General features: G+C 39.3%; 1 protein-coding gene across 1 annotated transcript in view; it reads left to right on the plus strand.

Moving 5' to 3' along the window:
- LOC134348912 (glutamate receptor ionotropic, delta-2-like) overlaps positions 1 to 22813 on the plus strand; it is a 595898-nt gene that overhangs the window by 376263 nt on the left and 196822 nt on the right. Inside the window, exons 3-4 of the mRNA XM_063052714.1 lie at positions 336 to 620; positions 2211 to 2416. Coding sequence (XP_062908784.1) covers positions 336 to 620; positions 2211 to 2416 — 491 coding nt within the window. The remainder of the gene's footprint in view (positions 1 to 335; positions 621 to 2210; positions 2417 to 22813) is intronic.

Consider the following 22813-nt stretch of genomic DNA (forward strand, 5'->3'; position numbering starts at 1 on the left):
AAATACTCTAATGACTGAAATTTTAACTGTTACTGGAAAATACTTGCCTCTTCTTGGACAGTTTCTCCTGAAGTTTCAAAGGCAGATTTGTCATGACCATCAGCTACTTAGCTCTGTATCTTTTGAAATAATTTTCGACAGTACTCTATCCCTCCAACATCCTTCCAAGCCACCAGATATTCTCTAAGACCCAGCCCTTCAAGCAGAAGTTCTTGTCCTTTGGTTCAGAGTTCTGTTGAAATCCTTAGGCTTTTGCTCTGTGTTTAAGGCAATAATTAAATGCAATTTTAATTATTGGTTGTTAATTATATTAACAGAAAATGTTTTTGTTTCAGCCTGTGATCTTGTGTCGCAAGGGATATTGGCTCTTGTCAGTTCCACTGGCTGTGCACCTTCTGCTTCACTTCAATCCTTTGCGAATGGAATGCAAATTCCTCACCTCTACATTCAACGAACACAAGCCGGAACGCCACGCTCACGATGCTCCATTGCGAGGAATGCCAGAAACAATGATTACACACTTTCTGTACGCCCTCCTGACTACTTTAATGAAGTCATCCTTAAAGTAATCTCTGAATTTTCTTGGCAAAAGTTCATGATCTTCTACGATGATGCATACGGTAACAACCCAAGCTTATTTCCCTTCTAATTGAGACATATAAATAAAATAAGAAATTTATAGCATTGATTGCAATCTCAAATTCCCATGGTACTTAAGTTTAAATTTGTTTGTTTGATATATATTTTAACGAAGTATAATTAAAAGCTAATTACCACTTTATTTTTCGGTATTGTAATACCAAAACTCAATAATTCTGATCAATGCATTTGCTAGAAAATGTGAAGTGAAAAGTACAGCTTGTCACATAGAAAGTATGGTATCTTGATTTTTATGAGAAACTTCAGTGATGTGTGAATCTGAGAGAACATCTCCCTCTCCTATAGTGTAAATAATTAATATTGTATCTATAATGTAAAAATTCTTTGGATTGTCTTACCGATATGGGTAACATATCAGAGTTACTGCGATGGATCAAGGTGTGAGTTGCAATAACACAAAACTTGGGTGCACAACCCTCTCGAGGTTTCATTGTGCTTCCCATATTATGCTTCTGCATTCAGCATCTGCTGCTACATTTTGCTGCATTCAGAATAGACATAGTGATCAAGCTAACAAGATTATTATAGTATTATTACATGCCCAGCATCTCATAAAAGGAAAGAAAATAACTTGATTTGTTTTGGTTTTGGTGAACCTTTCCTATTCTTAAGGCAGAATTTTCCTTGCTGGTTGTTGAAGGCAATTTTCTAGTAAGCAGTTCTTTTGATGTGAAATTATCCTTTACTGCAATTACTTGATTGGATATCTCTTCATAAATATGTTCTTCGGGATTTCATTTCCTTTGGGTGCTCCCTCTAGCATCTGGTTAACATGTTTGCATTAGATTTTGATACAGTTTATAGCTAATTTGTGTGTTGCATGGATTATCAACTGAAATAAAGTAGCACAAGGTATAATTTAGCATCAACATGTAAACTAAATAGTTCACAGGAAACCCTACTGAACATGCAGATTGTAGGAGTAGGGGTGTACTAGTGAATTGGTTATTACTCCCAGTGTCTGCCACATGTAGGATGTGCCATCAACTAGCTGTGTCACTAAATTTCTCATATTGCTAGGTAGCATGACTAGATTACTGATTAGCTCATTTCTTTCTGGGTGAATTGGCTGCTTGTAAAAGTACTAAGCTGTGATTATTACAGCTGATCCCTGATCTGTTGGCTTATATAGCTCCAAAGCTGGTATCATCATGCTGCCAACCCGAGAATGCACTAATTGGAAACCAAGTGCCGAGCAAATTTATTTTCCATTATGGATACTTGTAAAGAGCATCACCTCTACCACCACCGAATTATCTACTGTTCTTTAATTTACTGTTAACAAATTCATCTGCAAGATGAATTTAAATGATAAGAGGAATAGACAACATTTTACCCTAATTAGCTCGTACCACAAGAGACAATCAAACCAAAGAATATTTAAGGTGAAGAGTTATTGGTTTTGTGATGATATATGAATGGTGGATCCTTTCAGTTATTGTATGCAACAAAGTCATAAAAAAGTTAATAAGAAAACTAAATTTCTGTTAATAGTTAATCAGTTGACCCAAATGAGTTCTCACTCTTAATTATTTTGATCATTTGAACAGACATTCGTGGTATTCAAGAATTCTTGGGTCAAGCTGGCCAGCAGGGAATAGAAGTCTCTCTTCAAAAGGTGGAAACCAGCATAAATAACATGTTTACTAGTCTCTTCTCTACACTTGGTTTCGATGAGCTCAGCCGATTTCGAGACATGCTTCGAAGAGCCCTACTTTTTCTCAATCCACGTACTGCGAAGACATTCATTAGTGAGGTAACAGATTTAATTTCTGTCTGAATTTGTCATATAAATATTGATATTTGACTTTCAGCCTAAATAAATCTGTGGAATAAAACAAGAAAACAGTTGTTAAAAGTCTGAGCTGAAAACAACAAATTTTTAAAAAAAGCGTAAAAATTTATCAGAAATTAAGCTGAGCATCGTTCTTAAAAAATGTTGACCAAGGAATTATTTTAGTGATATTCTACAATTGAATATCACTTAAAACCTGTCTGCTAGGTCCAATTGGATGGTGTGTGTGTGTGTGTGTGTGTGTGTGTGTGTGTGTGTGTGCGAGAGAGAGAGAGACAGACAGACAGACAGGTGGAGGCTCAACTTTGGCATGAGCAGTGAATGTTACATATTTATTAATTAGAAAAGGTTGTGTATTTGAAACAAATATAGAGTTATTTGAAAAAGGTTGCTATGATATATGCCAGCTTTGAGAATATAATGACCAGTGAAATACTGCAGCAAAATACCAAATGAATTAACATATGAACAGTAGGAATTTCACCAACTTGTCAATGGAACTGCAAGCTTGAATTTAACACATGGCGAAGCTTACATTTTTTTTCTCCTGACCATTTCATTTCCACTCCTTTTTATTCAACTAAATCCATCCGCATATATTTCTATTCCATTCCCATCTTTTCCACAGCTGTTTCCATACTGTTTCTTCTTCGGTAGAAAGTTGCACGTTCTCATTCTTTGGATTAGTGTTCTTCCTGAATTCCGTGATTGATTACTTGCTGACTACCTTACAAAAACCTTTAGTTTTGACCTTCCCAAAAGTAGTAACTCTCTCTGTGTCAATTATATTAAAACCTTCAATAATTTTAATTATGTTTATTAGATTACCTCTCAGATCTCCATTCTACAAAGATGATGATACTCACCTCTGTATTGACTACTTACTATTTAACACCATTTGGAAATTTAGAAATTTCATTTTGATTTCAGAATCAAAATCATTAATATGAATATTACCAACACCAGCTATGCTTTAAGATTATTCTCAGCTTCCCTTCATATGGGCTAGCTAATTATTCATTCCACTCCCTGTGCCATGATACAATATGCTCTGACCTTATTGATTTGTCTGTTATTAAATACCAAAGGTTTTTCATAATGCAGACAAATTAAATTTACTCCATTATCCTTGTTTGCCCTCAAAGTTAACATTTCAAGTAATTTAATGAGTATGGCAAGACTTCTCCTTTTGAAACCTGCATAGTCTACTTGTTATATTTCCAGCTAATAGATGTTGTTTTGTTCTCAGCTTTAGAAAAAGTTCCATTATTTTCCCACCATTAAGCCTAATCAACTATTCTATAATTCCATAGACATCTTCTATCTCTTTTCTTTATTATAGGTTTATTTTTAGTGTTCTGGGACTGTACATTTTTCTAATGAAATATTTATCTTGTATCTCTGCTGTCTCATCTCTGGTTCCTAAATATAACCTGTCTAAACCAAAGTTTTATTCTGAAAATGGTTTATATTATATTTCTATTTAATTTTAAATGTAATTTCCTCACTTTTGATTTCTAATTTTGTTTTCCATTCTTAAGCTTCTCTATTCCCTTCACTGTCTTTCTGCGTACTATATTATTTAGTTTTTTTATGTAATTTAATCGTTCCTCTTTGTTTTCCTAATTAAATTCTTTTTACTTTTCATCAAGTGTCTTTGTATCTTGCAATATTCTTTCCTGCTTGCCACATGTTAAGAACTTTAATGCTTCTTTCTTCTCAGATTTCTCATTAGTTCTTTATTCATCTGTGGAGCCTATTTAGAGTAGTTTGCTTTCGTTGTAGAGCATATTTTGCTAGCTTTATTTCGGTTTTAAGATGTTGCTGCCTTGTTCTACAATATTGTTTGATAATATTGTTGTCCATTCTGTCTTCCTACCTCTGGATGAGAAACATCTGCTCTTACACATTTTATAAATGGAGTCAGAAAGAATGTCTGAACACTTTGCAGAAGTTTCATTCATTTATTCTTTTTTATCTCCTTCTTCTGAGTGTTAACAAGGCTTATATCAACCACAATCATTATTTTTCAATTTTTGCTTATTCCCCCAATTTGTGTTTTTTTTTTCATTTTTCTTCCACTGTTCAGTGCTACCTCAATTAATATGATTGTTTGGATATAAGCTGAGATATTTCATCATATAACACACATTTTTGTTCAGAATTACATAGTTAAAACACATTTCTGGAAGGAAGCATGGTGACAACATATCCTGCTAATTTAGAAATCAGCTTACCACTTTCACCTGATTCCCACTATCACATGGTAATATGGTTCCAGTAACATCAATGCACATGTTAAAACAGTTTTTCAGCTTCCAAAGTGAAATTAGTCAGATTTTATTAAAAAGCACCGGGTTTTGGACACAAAAAGTTTTTTGTAATGCTGTTTGCTCCACAGCAGCTTAATTTAAAGAAACAGTCGCATGTTCATTTATAACTTACTGATGTTGCTCTTCTTTGCTCAGAGACATTCTGAGAGCAGCTCTTTCATAATAAGAAGTTAGACTGCCATTTTAGTATGAAGAAACTACCTACAGAGCTAGTTGTGTAGCACCACTATTGTTATTGGAAGAATTACAGCTGGATCAGATGCATGCTTCTGAGGAACTATAGCCATGAACATAGAGCACCTCACAAATTACAAGGACTTCCACTCCCTTGATGTTTTGCTTGTGGTTGACCATCAGGGATAGTTCCTCATGCTCAGTGCTGGGAAATTGCAACTTCCTTCATTCTCAAATTCCAAAGTAAACTTATTATCGAAGTACATATAGTGCCTTAAAAGGTATTTACCCCCCTTGAAATGTTCATGTTTTATTGTTTTACAACATTGAATCACAGTGGATTTAATTTGTTTTTTTTTGATACTGATCAACAGCAAAAGACTCTTTCATGGCAAAGTGAAAACACATCTCTTCAAAGTGTTCTAAATTAATTAATATCAGAATAGAAATGGGAAGTAGAATTAAAATGTGTAGCCACTGGGAGGTCTTGCTTTTTCTGGCAAATGGAGTGTAGGTGCTTGTTAAAGCAATCTCCCAATCTGTGTCAGGTCTCACCGATATACAGGAAGCCACACCGGGAGCATCGGATACAGTAGATGACTCCAACAGACTTACAGGTGAAGTGTTGACTCACTTGGAAGGACTGTTTAGGGGCCCTGAATGGTAGTGAGAGAGGAGATGTAGAGGTAGGTGGGACACTTGTTCCGCTTGCAAGGATAAGTACAAGGAGGGAGATCAGTGGGGAGGGATGAATGGACAAGGGAATCATGTAGGGAGCGATCCCTATGGAAAGCAGAAATTGAGGGAAGGAAATGTGTGCTTGGATGGCGGGGGTCCCTGATGATGTATGCTGCTTTCAGAATCAGAATCAGGTTTATTATCACCGGCATGTGTCGTGAAATTTGTTAACTTAGCAGCAGCAGTACAATGCAATAAATGATAATACAGGTGTCCCCCGCTTTTCGAATGTTCGCTTTATGAAACCTCACTGTTACAAAAGACCTACATTAGTACCCTGTTTTCGCTTTCAGAAGGTGTTTTCACTGTTACGAAAAAAAATCAGCGCATGATAAAAAAATCAGTGCACGATAAAGGCAGCGCGCACCCCGAGCAGCCGCTCTCCCCCAGATTCTCACCAGCATTGCTTTAACATGTGCCTGTGAGCAGCCGTTTGCAAGGTGAGTTCTGAGGTATTGGAAAAGCCTGAAAGAGCTCGTAAGGGTGTTACACTTAGCATAAAACTAGACATAATTAAGCATTTTGATCGTGGTGATCGAAGTAAGGACAACATGAGTTTGGCTTGTGGAAGCTGACCAACATGATGTTGAAGAGGTTTTGGCATTCCATGACCAAGAACTGACAGATGAAGAGCTGATGCAATTGGAAGAAAAAAGGATAACAATCGAAACGGAATGAGTAATGGTAAAGTACAACTTTAATTTTGAAAGGGTACGTCGGTTTAGGAGATATTTGCAGGATAGTTTGAGTCCTTACAAAGAACTGTGTGATAGAAAAATGCGCGAGGCTCAGCAGTCAAGCAAGCCTTCCACATCAACCACAGCAGATGACAAACCTCGACCTTCGACATCGAGGCAGGCAGAGATAGAAGAAGGTGAGCTGCCTGCTCTAATGGAAACAGACGATGATGAGATGACACTCCAGCGTCCCACCACCCCAACCCCCAGGCCACGGACAGATACCGATTCGCGGAGAGTGCAATGGTAGCCGGGAGGCACACAGCACATCTTTAAGAAAAAAGCTGAAATAAACATGCTAATTAATTAGGTGCCGCCGACACATAATTGTCGGCCCAGATCAGAGACGACGCAATCGGAAATCAGCACTGATCTGGGCCGACAATTACGTGTCGGGAGACACCTAATTAATTAGCTTGTTTATTTCGGCTTTTTTCTTAAAGATGTGCTGTGTGCCTTCCGGCTACCACTGGACCCCTGCATACTTCGCGGCAATGTATCGCTCAGCGTCCTGGAGGGTGGGGGCCACTGCACCACCCCACCTGCAACGACTCCGCCTAACACATCATAATCAGTGTGCTTGGCACTGTCCCGATTCCGGTAAGTGATACTACACTGTACATACATTATATAGGCTGTGTATTTATCATATCATTCCTGCTTTTACTATATGTTACTGTTATTTTAGGTTTTATGTGTTATTTGGCATGATTTGGTAGGTTATTTTTGGGTCTGTGAACGCTCACAAAATTTTCCCATAAAAATAAATGGTAATTGCTTCTTCGCTTTACGACATTTCGGCTTACAAACCGTTTCATAGGAACACTCTACCTTCGGATGGTGGGGGAAACCTGTATAGAAAGAAAAAAATAGAAAATAATACGTAAATCAATCCATCAATTACAGTAAGTATGTATATGTACAGTATATTGAATAGATTAAAAATAGTGCAAAAACAGAAATAATATAGGGTTTTTAATGTAATATTCATCGGTTCAATGTATATAGAAACATAGAAACATAGAAAATAGGTGCAGGAGTAGGCCATTCGGCTCTTCAAGCCTGCACCGCCATTCAGTATGATCATGGCTGATCATCCAACTCAGAACCCTGTACCAGCCTTCCCTCCATACCCCCTGATCCCTTTAGCCACAAGGGCCATATCTAACTCCCTCTTAAATATAGCCAATGAACTGGCCTCAACTGTTTCCTGTGGCAGAGAATTCCACAGATTCACCACTCTCTGTGTGAAGAAGTTTTTCCTAATATCGGTCCTAAAAGGCTTCCCCTTTATCCTCAAACTGTGACCCCTCGTTCTGGACTTCCCCAACATTGGGAACAATCTTCCTGCAACTAGCCTGTCCAATCCCTTTAGGATTTTATATGTTTCAATCAGATACCCCCTCAATATTCTAAATTCCAACAAGTATAGGCCTAGTTCATCCAGTCTTTCATCATATGAAAACCCTGCCATCCCAGGAATCAATCTGGTGAACTTTCTTTGTACTCCCTCTATGGCAAGGATGTCTTTCCTCAGATTAGGGGACCAAAACTGCACACAATACTCCAGGTGTGGTCTCACCAAGGCCTTGCACAACTGCAGTAGTACGTCCCTGCTCCTGTACTTGAATCCTCTCGCTATAAATGCCAGCATACCATTCGCCTTTTTCACCGCCTGCTGTACCTGCATGCCCACTTTCAATGACTGGTGTATAATGACACCCAGGTCTCGTTGCACCTCCCCTTTTCCTAATCGGCCACCATTCAGATAATAATCTGTTTTCCTGTTTTTGCCACCAAAGTGGATAACTTCACATTTATCCACATTAAATTGCATCTGCCATGAATTTGCCCACTCACCCAACCTATCCAAGTCACCCTGCATCCTCTTAGCATCCTCCTCACAGCTAACACTGCCGCCCAGCTTCATGTCATCCGCAAACTTGGAGATGCTGCATTTAATTCCCTCATCCAAGTCATTCATATATATTGTAAACAACTACGGTCCCAGCACTGAGCCTTGAAGTACCCCACTAGTCACTGCCTGCCATTCTGAAAAGGTCCCATTTATTCCCACTCTTTGCTTCCTGTCTGCCAACCAATTCTCTATCCACATCAATACCTTACCCCCAATACCGTGTGCTTTAAGTTTGCACACTAATCTCCTGTGTGGGACCTTGTCAAAAGCCTTTTGAAAATCCAAATATACCACATCCACTGGTTCTCCCCTATCCACTCTACTAGTTACATCCTCAAAAAATTCTATGAGATTCGTTAGACATGATTTTCCTTTCACAAATCCATGCTGACTTTGTCCGATGATTTCACCGCTTTCCAAATGTGCTGTTATCACATTTTTGATAACTGACTCCAGCATTTTCCCCACTACCGATGTTAGGCTATCCGGTCTATAATTCCCTGGTTTCTCTCTCCCTCCTTTTTTTAAAAGTGGGGTTACATTAGCCACCCTCCAATCCTCAGGAACTAGTCCAGAATCTAAACAGTTTTGAAAAATTATCAGTAATGCATCCACTATTTCTTGGGCTACTTCCTTAAGCACTCTGGGATGCAGACCATCTGGCCCTGGGGATTTATCTGCCTTTAATCCCTTCAATTTACCTAACACCACTTCCCTACTAACATGTATTTCCCTCAGTTCCTCCATCTCACTGGACCCTCTGTCCCCTACTATTTCCAAACTTTTCAGGAGCAACAGGTACAGTCTCTGTGATCATATCAACAAATGCCTGAACATCAACAGCGTCCCTGTGACTGTCTTTTGTTGTTGGATCCACAGCTCTGGAAAGTGTGTCAGCCGTTGACATGAATTTTCCAGGTGTGTATGACACATTCAATACATATCTTTGCAATTTGATGATCATTCGCTGAATTTGCAAAGGACAGTCACTTAAAGATTTGTGAAACAATGCAATCAGAGGCTTATGATCAGTTTCAACAGCAATAGATTGCCCTGACACAAACTGATGAAATCCCTCACAAGCAAACATAATGCTGACCAATTATTTTTCAATGTGGACATGCCTTGTTTCTGGATCAGATAATGAACGAGATGCATACGCCACTGGTAGCCACTCCTGATCATGTTTCTGGAGTAATACTGCCCCTAAGCCTGCTTGAGATGCATCACATGAGATTTTGATGGGTCTCTCAGCATCATAGAATTTCAACACAGGTTCTTTAGTGAGCACTTCCTTGAGGTTTTGCCATGCCTTCTCCTGTTCCTGATTCCAGCTCCATTCGTTTCTCTTTTCTGTTAGCTGCCTCAATGGAGCAAGCTGTTCCGAGAGATTGGGTATGAATTTTCCCATGTGCTTGACCATTCCCATGACCCTTTGAACAACCTTTTTACAGTGTGGTCTTGGCATGTTCTCAATAGCAGAAACCTTCAATGGATCAGGGCGCATACCCTAATTGCTGATCATATCACCCACAAAGGTAAGTTCAGTCACTCCTAGCTGACATTTGCCTTTATTCAACTTCAGGTTTGCCTTGCATGTTGCCCCAAAGACTTGTCTGTGTCTGGCATCATGCTCTTGTTTAGATGATCCCCAAACAATAATATCGTCCATGGAAGTATGCACACTCTCAATGTGCTCATAGAGCATGTGAATGGTTTTATGGTACACTTCAGGAGCTGATGCAATTCCAAATGGAAACCGAAGAAAGCAGTATCTGGCAAAAGGAGTGTTAAAGGTACACAAATTAGAACTTGGTTCATCTAGTTTAAGTTGCCAGAATCCAGAGGATGTATTTGATTTACTGAAGTACTTTTCATTAGCACACCGTGACATAATTTCTTCACGAGTAGGCAATTTGAAATGCTCTCTTTTAATGGCTCAATTCAAGTCGTTTGGATCTAAGCAAATCCTCAGTTTTCCATTTTTCTTATCAACAATGATAAGAGAATTGACCCATTCAGTCGGTTCATCAATTTTTTTATGGCTCCTAGCCATTCCAGTCTGTTGAGCTTTGTTTTCAGTTGATGGTGTAATGCAAAAGGCACTTTTCTGCATGGATGTACTATGGGTGGCAATTTTAATCGTGCTCTACTGGAAGACAACCAAGCCCTTTCAACAAGTCTTCATACTCTTTCATCAAGTCACTGTATTCTGACTCTGTGTCACTGTCCAGGACTAACACTCTTTTCACCAAATTCAGTCTCTCACAGGCAGATAAACCCAGTATTGACTGTACATTCCTTGGCACCACCACAAATGAAAGCGTGTGCACCATATTTTTGTGTGATACTTTTGCCACACATATTCCTTTAACTGGAATGTCTGCACCTGAATACCCAGTCACTTTTATATTTGTCTTATGTAACTTTGGTCTTGGCTTTAATGCGTTAAACTCAGATTCTGCAAGAACATTTACTTGTGCTCCAGTATCAAGTTTAAACAGAATATTGTTTTGGTTCACTTGCAATAGAATAGTCCAATCATTCTTACTTTGTTTGTTTTCACAAAGCACATCTATATAAAACTTGGAAGTTTATTTTCAAGGACTGCATTTACTTGTTTTATTTTCTTCCTACTTCTGCAACAGCATGAAAAATTATTACTCTTACTGCAGTCATTGCACATTTTCCCATATGCTGGACACTGTTTTGGCTGATGCCGCCACCCACAGCGATCATGTGGTTTTTTTGTCTCAGATGACGTCTTGATCTCTGTCAGTTTTGTTATCATTTTATTATTTTTTCTAATATGTTCACACTTTCTCATAGCGTCTACGTTGCAGTTCTCAATGAAAAGTTCTTTAGCTTGTGACGTCACAGTTTCCGAAGCTTTGCAGAGCATCAAAGCTTTTACCAAGTCTCAGTCTTGTTCTCTTAACAGTCTTTCTGTCAGACCATTATCCAGAATGCCACAAACAGTTCTGTCTTTAATGAAAGAGTCTGTCAGTTCTCCAAACTCACGTTTTACTCCAGTGTCCTTACTCAGGAACATATTGACCAATAGTTTCACCAGCTCTCTGCGTACATGTAAGAAATCTATGCCGCCCGTACGTCACGTTACACTTCAGTATACAAAATGCTTCAAATTTGTCCATTATCGATTTTAACTTTAAATTATCTCCATTTTCAAAAATAATATGATTATATACCTCAATTGCATAGTCACCTATTACGTGGAGTAGAAGCGCAGCTTTCGTTTTTTCCGGTTTTTGATCCTCATCGATCGCCGATAAGTACAATTCAAAACGTTGCTTAAGTTTTCTCCAGTTCACAGCTACGTTCCCAGACGAATGAAGTGTTGATGGAGGCTGCAACCCTTCCATTTGTAAAACTGTTAGCAGCACCAAAACAGTTCAAACTCTTTTTTCAGAAAATTATCTTCGATTCTGTTTAAACTAGAACTTTATCTAACAACAACCACAACGTATTTACAATACCATGTTTCTGGATCTTTCTATCATCCCTGCGAATGCTCAGAGCTCTCTCCAATCACATTCTTACACGTCATATCACCATATTAGGCACTAAGGTTGTTCTATCCAAAATTCAAGTTTTCTGTCGGCACTTCAGGAATTCTATTCCGTAATTCTCAGACAGTCCTTCTATTTCTAAATGAAAACAGAAGTTGCTGGAGAAACTCCACAGCTCAGGCAGTGTCTATAGAAAGGAAAACATAGAGCATTTCAGATCCAGGAACCTTCATCAGAACTTGTTTGATGAAGGTTCACAGCCCTGAAGCGTTAATGATGCTTCCCTTTCCACAGATGCTGCTTGGCCTGTTGAGTTTTTCCAGTACTTTCTATTTTTAATTTAAAATTTCCAGCAGCTGAGGTTTATTTTATTTTTTCTGACTTCACCTTTGTCTAGTGGTTAGGAAAATATTGCATGCAGGTAAACAAAGCCTTCATCTATCTTGGGTCCATCACATGGATTAATGTAATCCTGAAGAAGGCACATTGCATTCTATTTATTCATTTATTTAGGCACACAGCACGAAACAGGCCCTTCATACTGAGTGAGCCACACCACCCAGCAACCTACCAAAGTCACAGTAGCCTAATCACAGGACAATTTACAAAGACCAGTTAACCCACTAACCGATCTGTCTTTGGACTGTGGGAGGAAACTGGAGCACCAAGAGGAAACCCACACAGTCCCTGGGAGAACACACAAACACCTATCGGATGTCACCAGAACGGTACTCCGAACTCCGAACGCTCCAAGCTGCATTAGCAGTACACTAATTGGAACACTACCATGGCACCCTACAGGAGAACATTCATTAGGTGTTTCAGGAGATGGTATGTCACCAATGTTTTGATCAAATTTTTACAGATGTACAATGAAGAGCATTTTGACTGGTTTACATTACCACCTGATATGGAGTCTCCAATGCACAGGAAGACAAGTGGCTGCAGCCAATTGCCTCACAAACACAACCCTCTCCTTTCTTCAAAAGGCAGTGCCTCAAGAAGGCAGCATCCATCGTTATAGATCCCTACTATCCAGGACATGTGCTTTTCTTATCATTGCCATCAGGGAGGAGGTACAGGAACCTGAAGGTACATTCTCAATTTTAAAAGAACAATTCCTTCTCCTCTGTTCTCAGATTTCTGAATGGTCCATAAACACCACCTCACTGTTCCTCTTTTGCACTATTTATTTTGTAACTTACAGTAATTTTATGTCTTGCACTGTACTGCTGTGGCAAAAGATGTACTGTATGTCAATGATAATAAAACCTGATTCTGGAGATCCAAGAAACAGGGCTCCATTCCCAAGTTTATTCAGTTGTCTAGAACAGTGCTGGAGACCAACCTTCTGCAAGCTCCTGCTTAGCAGGGATCCACATATCATTGCCATGAGTCTCACACGCATAAAATGCTGGAAGAACTCAGCAGGTCAGGCAGTATCTAGGGAAATGAATAAACTGTCGATGTTTTGGGCCAAGACCCTTCTTCAGGAAGGGCCAATGCCCAACTCCTGATGAAGGCCTGAAACATTAACTGTTTAGAGAGATAGATAGATAAATAGATACTTTATTGATCCCAAATGAATTTACAGTGTCACAGTAGCATTACAAGTGCACAGATATAAATATTGGAAGAGAAATAAATAAGAAAGAATAAAAAAAAAGTTACCACCAACAGTCTAACATGAGAGGGGCTCATCACTTCCCTGGCTATAGGTAGACTCTAATAGAGAATAATGGCCATGAGTAAGAATGACCTCATACAGCACTCTTTGGAGTAGCGCAGCTGTCTTAGTCTATTACTAAAAATACTGCTCTGTTCAGCCGAGGTGGCATGCAGAGGGTGAGAAACATGGTCCACAATTGCTAGGATTTTCTGCAAGCTCCTTTGTTCTACCATAGCCTCCAGTGTGATCAATTGGACTCCTATAACAGAGCTAACCTTTCTAATCAGTTTATTGAACTTGTTGGCATCACCCGTGTTGATGCCATTGTCCCAGCACACCACCACATAGAAGATTGTACTGGCAACAACAGACTGGTAGAACATGTGAAGGAGAGGCCTGCATGCTCCAAAGGATCTCAATCTCCTCAGGAAGTAGAGGCAACTCTGGCCCTTCATTTCCATAGATGGTACCTGACCTGCTGAGTTCCTCCAGCATTTTGTGTGTTGCTCTGGATTTCCAGCATCTGCAGAATCTCTTGTGTTTATTATCGTCTTGAGTCACCTGATATCTTGAATTGATTGAAAGTTCTGAGACTTCAGGGTGACACAAAGATTTTGTATGTCCTTTGCTTTATGAAGTTGAAACCTGCCTCCCCAACCACTGTAAACAACAGGAATTCTGCAGATGCTGGAAATTCAAGCAACACACATAAGAGTTGCTGGTGAACGCAGCAGGCCAGGCAGCATCTCTAGGAAGAGGTCCAGTTGACGTTTCAGGCCAAGACCCTTCGTCAGGACTAACTGAAGGAAGAGTGAGTAAGGGATTTGAAAGTTGGAGGGGGAGGGGGAGATCTAAAATGATGAGTAAGGAATTTGAAAGTTGGAGGGGGAGGGGGAGATCCAAGATGATCAGTAAGGGATTTGAAAGTTGGAGGGGGAGGGGGAGATCCAAAATGAAAATCATTTTGGATCTCCCCCTCCCCCTCCAACTTTCAAATCCCTTACTCACTCTTCTTTCAGTTAGTCCTGACGAAGGGTCTGGGCCTGAAACGTCGACTGCACTTCTTCCTAGAGTTGCTGCCTGGCCTGCTGCGTTCACCAGCAACTTTTATGTGTGTTCCCCAACCACTGTGTTCACAATGGCCAACACAGAAGTGTGCATCACTTCCAGAGTAGAAGAGAGGTTTGACAACACTTCATGTGGAATATTTGAAGTGCTTCATGTGCAGTTCTGGTCACCTACCTTCAGGAAAGATATAAATAAGCTTGAAAGAATGCAGAGAAAATTATAAGAATATTGCCAGGACTTGAGGATCTGTTTTATAGGGAAAGACTGAACAGGATAGGAATTTATTACCTGGAGCATAGGAGAATGAGGAGAGATCTTATTGAGGTATACAAACTTATGAGGGGTATAGATAGGAAGAATTCATGCAGGTTTTCTCTGCTCAAGCTGGGTAAGAATAGAACTCAAGGTCACAGAGTGAAAGGTGAAATGAGAGGGTGGTGGGAGTGTAGAACAAGATGCAAGTAGAAACAGAAGATGTGGGATTAGTTATAGCATTTAAGAGCAGGTTGAAAAGGTGCATGGATGAGAGGGGTCCGGATGGCTATGGTTCGGGTACAGGTAGTTGAGTCCAGGTAGACCAGGCTAGCATGAACTAGGTGGGCTGTAAGGACTGTTTTTGTGCTGTGGTGTTACAGAACTCTAAATGGACCCCTTCATATGCCGAGTCAGCTTGTGTATTCAATCTGACAGGAAGGAAATATACCAAACATTTCACTGTGTATCCTCTCTAGCTCTTTGAAACATTCCATCTTGTGATCCAGTGGCAACATAGTGGAGAAACTAGTCAAGCCACTGCCGCGAGGAGCCAGAAACCCATGTTCAATCCTGACTAAGGTGCTGTCTATGTCGAGTTTGCATGTTCACCCTGTGACTGTGTGGATTTCTGCCAGTTGCACCTGTTTCTTCTCACGTCCCAGAAACATGTGAGTAAGTAGATTAAATGGCTGCTGTAGGAGAGTGTTAGAATCTGAGAGAAGTTAATGAGAACGTGGGGAGAGTAAGAAAGGTGATCCTCTTGAGATTAGTGTAAATAGGTGGTAGATGATTAGTGCAGACTAAGTGAGTCAAAATGCGTGTTTCCATGTTGTGTCTATGACTCAGCCAATTCATCTGGGCCAATGTTACTGTGTGGAGTCATTCTCCTCTGAGCTGCACATAGACATTTTTTCCTGGAGTCCTAAGAGATCTAAGATGAGTCTGAGGCAGAGTAAGAAGATAGATGCCCTGCTCTGCAATTTGCTAATGGGTCTCTATGCACCTGCTAAGTAGCTGTCAGTGTGTTACTTTTTCACAGACTCTATAATGTCTATTTCTACTGTATATTACTTGATAAATGTGCCATTTTTCCTACTAATGTTATGCTAACTCTAATAAACAGTTACTCCATCTCCTCTTTGCCCTCCCTGTAATTTCTAAATATATTGTACTTCGTAATATTGAATTTCCACTCCTGTATTATATTTGTCAAAATTTTGCAAGCCCAATTCTATCTGATTTCTTGCAACGTATTGCTTTATCCAGTTTCCATGTTTTATTTAGTATAGTCTGTGTATTAATATACAGACAGTTAAATGCATTTCAATAATTATGCTTATTTTAACCATCCTTTTACATTTCTGTCCACTGACTTTATGTATTTCCTCACTACTTATTCCTTCAGATTCTGTCTATTCTGTCATATTTATCTAAAGCCTTTGAAACTTCCCATTTACTCTTGCCACAAGGACAGTGGATCCATTCAGATCAGTCAGAGCCGCTCCACTGTAATGTTTCCTGTAATGTGGTGCCAGAGTTTCTTGAAAACAACTCTTCTTCATGCCAACTCTTTAAAGTCATGTAAAATACCCTAATTTCTCATTTTTGAGACCAGTTTCTTTGTGATTTAGGCACTAGTTCAGAGATTATTACCTTTGAGCTAAACTGAGAGTTAAATAAGTTTTATTTAACTCTTGACGTTCTCAACAACATCTCCCCTCTATTATGAATGGATCTCATCGACTTCAGTTTTCCTTGTTCACAAACTTCTGTCCCGTTGCCACAAGATATTCATAAATCTGGCATCAGATTGACAACAATAATCTTTAGAAATTTGTCATTCTTGCAAAGAGTCTAGCCTTGGGATTGATGATGTCTGGTAGATTTATCTAAACCTAGTTCATTCTATTGATAAATTCACCTTTCCCTTTCACTCAAAATTAAGTGTTTGTAATTTTTGCATCTTAATTTTCAAAAAGTAAAAAAAACATTTTATACACATGCTGCACCTCATTTATACATTGTCACTGGAAGTGTTAAACAAAGTAACTTTTTCCTTCAGAATCCCAGATTCTAATCTCATCATGTTTTGAACCCCACTTATTTATAGACAATAGACAATAGACAATAGGTGCAGAAGTAGACCATTCGGCCCTTCGAGCCTGCACAGCCATTCTGAGATCATGGCTGATCATTTACTATCAATACCCAGTTCCTGCCTTGTCCCCATAACCCTTGATTCCCCTATCCATAAGATACCTTTCTAGCTCCTTCTTGAAAGCACCCAGAGAATTGGCCTCCACTGCCTTCTGAAGCAGCACGTTTAGTCTCCACTCAACAAAGTAATCTGTGGTTACTGTCTGATCCAGTGGAAGTTTATGCATTTTCCGCAGGTTAATGGCTCCAGGAAATAAATGGCTTCCAGGTTTCTATTAGTTCGTTTTAATGACTTGAAACCTTTTGTTAGCAATTGTTAGGATGGGAGAGGCACACTGATTGCATTTGTAATGTAAAATTAGGTATTATGTATCTTTTGTAACCTTGGCTTCAGCTGCAGCCTCTGTGTTGCATTTTAGTTAGTTGTTAAAAGGTGCTTCAGAATAATGCAAGTTGATTTATGTTCCATTTTCATTTGCACCTTCTGAGAATGTACTTAACCTCTGCTCAGCCTCATGATTCAGCTGAAGCCAAATCTTGATGTCAGCAAATGATATATAAATGTGTTATATCACCAAGACGATTTAGTGCAGTTTTCTAGCCACTGTGGACAAAAGTACAAATTGGTGGAAGATTAAAGGATTAAATTTTACTCCCAGGCTGAGAGGTAGAGACGCAAGTAGCTAGCCCACGTAAAAGTGATGGAAACGAGACTCAATATGGCCTTAATTAACATTGGCTGCTCAAAATAATTAAAAAGGAGAAAGTACAATTTGCAACTCCATTCAGGCCTCAGGTATAAGTTCAAATAACAGCTACATGCATGGTGGCCCCCTACTTACTTAAGTATGGACCCAATTGCATTTGCCCAAATGTCCTTGCAATCTGCAGTTTAAAACTGCGTTCAATCAAGCCAAGATGGTAACAGATCATCCACATACATAGTCATAGGGTCATAGAGAAGTACAGCACAGAAACAGGCCTTTTGGCCCATCTTGTCCATACCAAAATATTTAACCTGCCTACTCCCATTGACCTGCACCGAGACAATAGCCTTCCATATCCTTACCATCCACGTACCTATCCAAACTTCTCTTAAAAGTTGAAATTGAGCTCATGTACACCACTTGTACTGGTAGCTTGTTCCACTCTCTCACCACCCTCTGAATGAAGAAGTTTTCCCCCATGATCCCCTTAAAGTTTTCACCTTTCACACTTAACCCATGACTTCTAGTCGTAGTGTCCCAACCAACCTCAATGGAAAAAGCCTGCTTGCATTTACCCCGTCTATACCCCTCATGATTTTGTATTTGTTGTTCAGTCTTTAGGTCGAGTCTGACTCTTTGTAATCTCATGGAATTCATCCATAAGGTTTTCTTGACAGATTACTGGATTAGGTTGCCATTTCCTTCTCCAGTGGACCATATTTAGTCTGATCTCTCTGCCATGACCTGTCAATCTTCTGTAGCTCTACATGGTACAGCTCATAACGTCACAGAGGTACACAAGCCCCCCTCACTACGATGAGGTAACGATCCCTGAGGAAGTAATTTTGTATACCTCTATCAAATCTCTCCTCAATCTTCCTCATCACCAGAACTCACCAACAGGCACCAAAACCTTGCTTAGCTGGCAGGGAGAGATGCCTTCAGAATCTTACTCCCAATGAATATTGCACTTAAGACAGTTGCAAAGAGGAGGAGCCAGCCAATCATGTCTTAGTTAATTGTGTATTTTGAAACAGAGTCTGGAGGCGGATGCAAGGTGCCTTGTCATGGTTCATTCTGAGCAAGTATATAGTCAAGGATTCTCAGACCCTTGACTGCTCCCAGGGATATTCACAGAGACAGAAATTAAGTGTTTCTGAAAGATCATCAACTTAGTGAAAGATGTCCTTTAGTCTACCCAGAACTTGCTGGTTGTCCAGCACGATGTGATTCTATAAGGGAATACTGCTGACTAGCACATTCCAAGCTGCAGGGTTAAGTGCTGAGGGATGCTCTGTGCAGCCAATCCAAAGGTGCTGTTGGAAAGCACTGCTTCAATGAGATCCTTCTGGACATTGAGGAGTTTGGTCCAGTGAGGTGGCCCCTCAGGCAAATGAAGTTGTATAAGCCAGGAGGGCCACATGAGTGACAATGATAGTAGGTACAAAAAAAATATGCCAACACTACTAATGTAAAGAACCAATGACACTGAATGTATAGACTGAATGACACTACAAATGTCACTTGCAGAGTTCTTAGCTTTGTACTTGTATATATTTTTTATATTATGAATATAATTTGACAGAAACCCTTATAGTCGGCTGATCAAGAAGGTTAGGTCCCTGAGAATCCAGGGAGAGCCAGTTAGGTAGATTCATCATTGGCTCAGAGGTAGGGAGCACAGTGTGGTGTTTGAATATTGTTTGAATTATAGAATTGAGCTAATAGCTAGCGGTGGGCTTCAGGGGTTAGTATTGGGAACCTTGTTTGTTATTTAAATTAATTTTTTGGATGTCAATGCACAGGACTTGGTCAGTAAGTTTGTAGATGATATGAAATTAGGCAGTGTTGTTGATAGTAAATATGGTTATTATAGATTATGGGGATCTTGGTATTTTGGGAAGTGGGTTGAGAAGTGGCGAATGAATTTCAATACAGGCAAGTGTGAAGTTAGTGAATCCTCTGCTACACATTTGCCCAGAGTGAACCATGACAAATCATCTTGGAAAGTCAAACCAATGTAGGGCTTGTATTATTAATGGCAAAGCACTATAAGGTGTAATGGAATAAAGGGACTGAGGAGTATAAGTGTAAAACTCATTCAACGTGCCATCACAGATAGTCAGGATGATGAAAAAAAATCCACTTATCATACATGCATTGAGTATAGGAGTTGGGACATTATGTTGCAATTGCCTGAGGTTGACCACACTTGGAGTAGTGGAGTATGGTGTATACTGTAAGAAAATACAGGGTTAAACTGAAAAGCGCAGGGAAGATTTATGAGAATGTTGCCAGAGCTAGAGGCTGTGAATTAAGGGATGGACAGGCTAGATCTTTATTCCTTGTAAAGTGGGAGAATAATGGCTGATCTTAAAATAATGAGAGGCATAGGTATGATGGATGTTAACAGTCTCTTCCCCAGGGCAGGCAAGTTCAAAACTAGGAGGCATACTGTAGCTTTAGGGTGAGAAGGGAAAAAATTGAAAATGAGCCGAGGATCAACTTTTTCGTCCAGATATGGTATGAACTGACAGGGGAAGTGGTTGAAGCAGATACAATAGTATCATTTAAGAAGCACTTGCATTGGTACACGGAGCATTAGGGCTTGGAGGTTATCGGCTGAACGCTGGTAATTTTTTGGCATGAACGTTGTGCTAAAAGGGCCTGTATCTGTGCTGTAATGCTAGGACTCTTAAAACAGATAAGATCCCTGCTCTTACTTTCACTGCTTGCCTAATGTTATATTAAAATCAGTTCTGAAGTATTAGCATACCAAATTTAATGAAGTAGATTTTCCTCCACATGCATATGCATCAAGAGATGTGAAAAGCAGCTGAGCGTGTGCAAAACATTTTAAATGCTGCATTCATGGAATTGCGTAACTTTTATCATTTTATGCTGTGTTCAGCAACTCATCTAATTAAAATGCATTCGGCAAGGAACTGTTGTATAGCAATATTAAAGATAGATTAGCTGGAATCCTGTAAATTCTTTAATGTTTTTATAAATTAACTAATGTTTGCAGGTAGCCAGGAATGATAGTGTTTTTTTTTATTTACTTTGGTGCAGAGTGTCCTGCTTTTGTATTCGCAGATCTGGATTTATGACCACAAGTGTGATGCTTTGGTAAGGTTTGCACAGAGAGAAAAAAATCATGTAGCAGCTGTGAGATCAGAGTTGATTGCTTGCTGTACAAAATTTTCATGCAATATAAAACTAATTCACAATGCAGAGTTGCTTTATTCCACTTTGAGCTAATCCCCTCTCTGTTGCTGTTTATCATACAGCACCAAGGTACTTAAATGACCACAATAAAGCAACTCATCATTCCAGTGAATGATATTTTCAAGTACTGTATGTGTGAACAGATTGAGGAACATGTTTTATGATGTTTCTGAGGACACCTTTGTAGGATGCAAGCTTCAGAGGCTTCGGTTCCCATCAGATTATTCAGTTTGTATATACTACAATTACCATTTAAAACTAAAATGATTAAGTATGCCCATAGATAAATCAAATTTCAACAAAAGAATTAAATGTTCCAGACCATAACTAAGGCTAATTCTATAGACGTTATCATGGCTTCGCATGAAGCTCTTCTTATTTAAATGCAATTTTAGATTTTAGCCATTCTCTTTAAAATTAAATCCAAAATGAGTTAATTGTCTGCTTAGCAAAGCCTTCAAACCAATTTATTTCTGTCAGACTGTTGTAGGAATGTTAACTAGAATGTGAACAATACACACAAAATGCTGGAGGAACTCAGCAGGCCAGGCAGCATCTATGAAAAACAGGGCAGTTGACGATATGGGCCGAGATCCTTCAGCAGGACGCCGCAGATTTTCTCTTGTTTGTAACTAGAATGTGAGTTGTGATGGAAGGTAAGGAAGGCCAGAGGAATGGGGATGAAGTATAGATAAATGAGAGCATTGGTGGCAAGACATGCAAAGTCACAGATATGAAAGGCTGAGTTAGGAGATTGGGTAGTCACTGTGGGGATGGCTTGAAGGTTTGATCGCAGTTGTTCTCAGAAATGTGTAGCACTTTCAGTTACCTGGGCATACTGTTATGTTTTGTAACTCCAAACCATAAAATTAATAAAAAGCAAAAAAAAAGAGCCCGAAATGTGAGTCTGTTCGTTTTTTGATTTAGGCGAAGTGCACACGTATGATGTGGTGGCTTTTTGTCGTGTACCATTTACATACTTTTACAGAAAGCCCACAATGCATTAGGTAAACAATAAAGAATGCTTAATAAAACAATATATTTCCAATCTTACCCAAATATTACTAAAATATTAAATACACAACTCTGCTTAGCTATAAACTTGAACTTAATATAGAATACATATCAACTTATATACAGTGTATAAACAGTATACTATATAACAAAACAACTGTATAGATATCAACAGCATAGTAAATTTTAAATTGTCCCATTCAGGCCTAAAGATTTAATTGCTTTGGAGGATTTCTTACTCTTGTGGGATAACATCATTCCTAACAAGGGGGTTACTCAGCTTGGCAGGTGAGACTTGTGGCTGTGAAACAATGTTAGCTTTGGACTCTCCCCCTTGTTGTCTGTAGGAGGTGTGTTAGACTGCAGGAAGTTGTCTGACAGCTCTGGACACCTGTCTTCTTCCTTTTTCTTCTTCTAATTTGTGCATCTTGATCTTGGGAAGGTGCATAGGTGCATTTAGTTTCCTGGAGTATTCTCCTATTAATTTTTCTATTGCTCCCTTTATAATCTGATCTCTCCTCTTGGTTTCCTCATCCACAACGTCATCTAATGAATTCTGTTTTCATACCTCCATTGACTGTTTTCTTTTTGGTCTTCAATTCCTCCTGCAACCTTTGGTCTTTACATTTTCTTTTACAAGCAGCCTTTTGTTTCCCACTTGATGTTCTTGCTATGACCATAAGGCATGCAGAGTAGACTCTAGTTCTCTATGCATACAAACATCAAATGGTTGCAACTTTCCTAAAGCTCATTGAACTCTCTTCCAGCTTAAAACCAAGCAACATATCTCAAGTAACTGTCTGATTAACATATCATGCCTACAAAAACTG

This window comes from Mobula hypostoma, chromosome 7 (assembly GCF_963921235.1).
Source record: "Mobula hypostoma chromosome 7, sMobHyp1.1, whole genome shotgun sequence".
NCBI classification, from domain to species: domain Eukaryota; kingdom Metazoa; phylum Chordata; class Chondrichthyes; order Myliobatiformes; family Myliobatidae; genus Mobula; species Mobula hypostoma.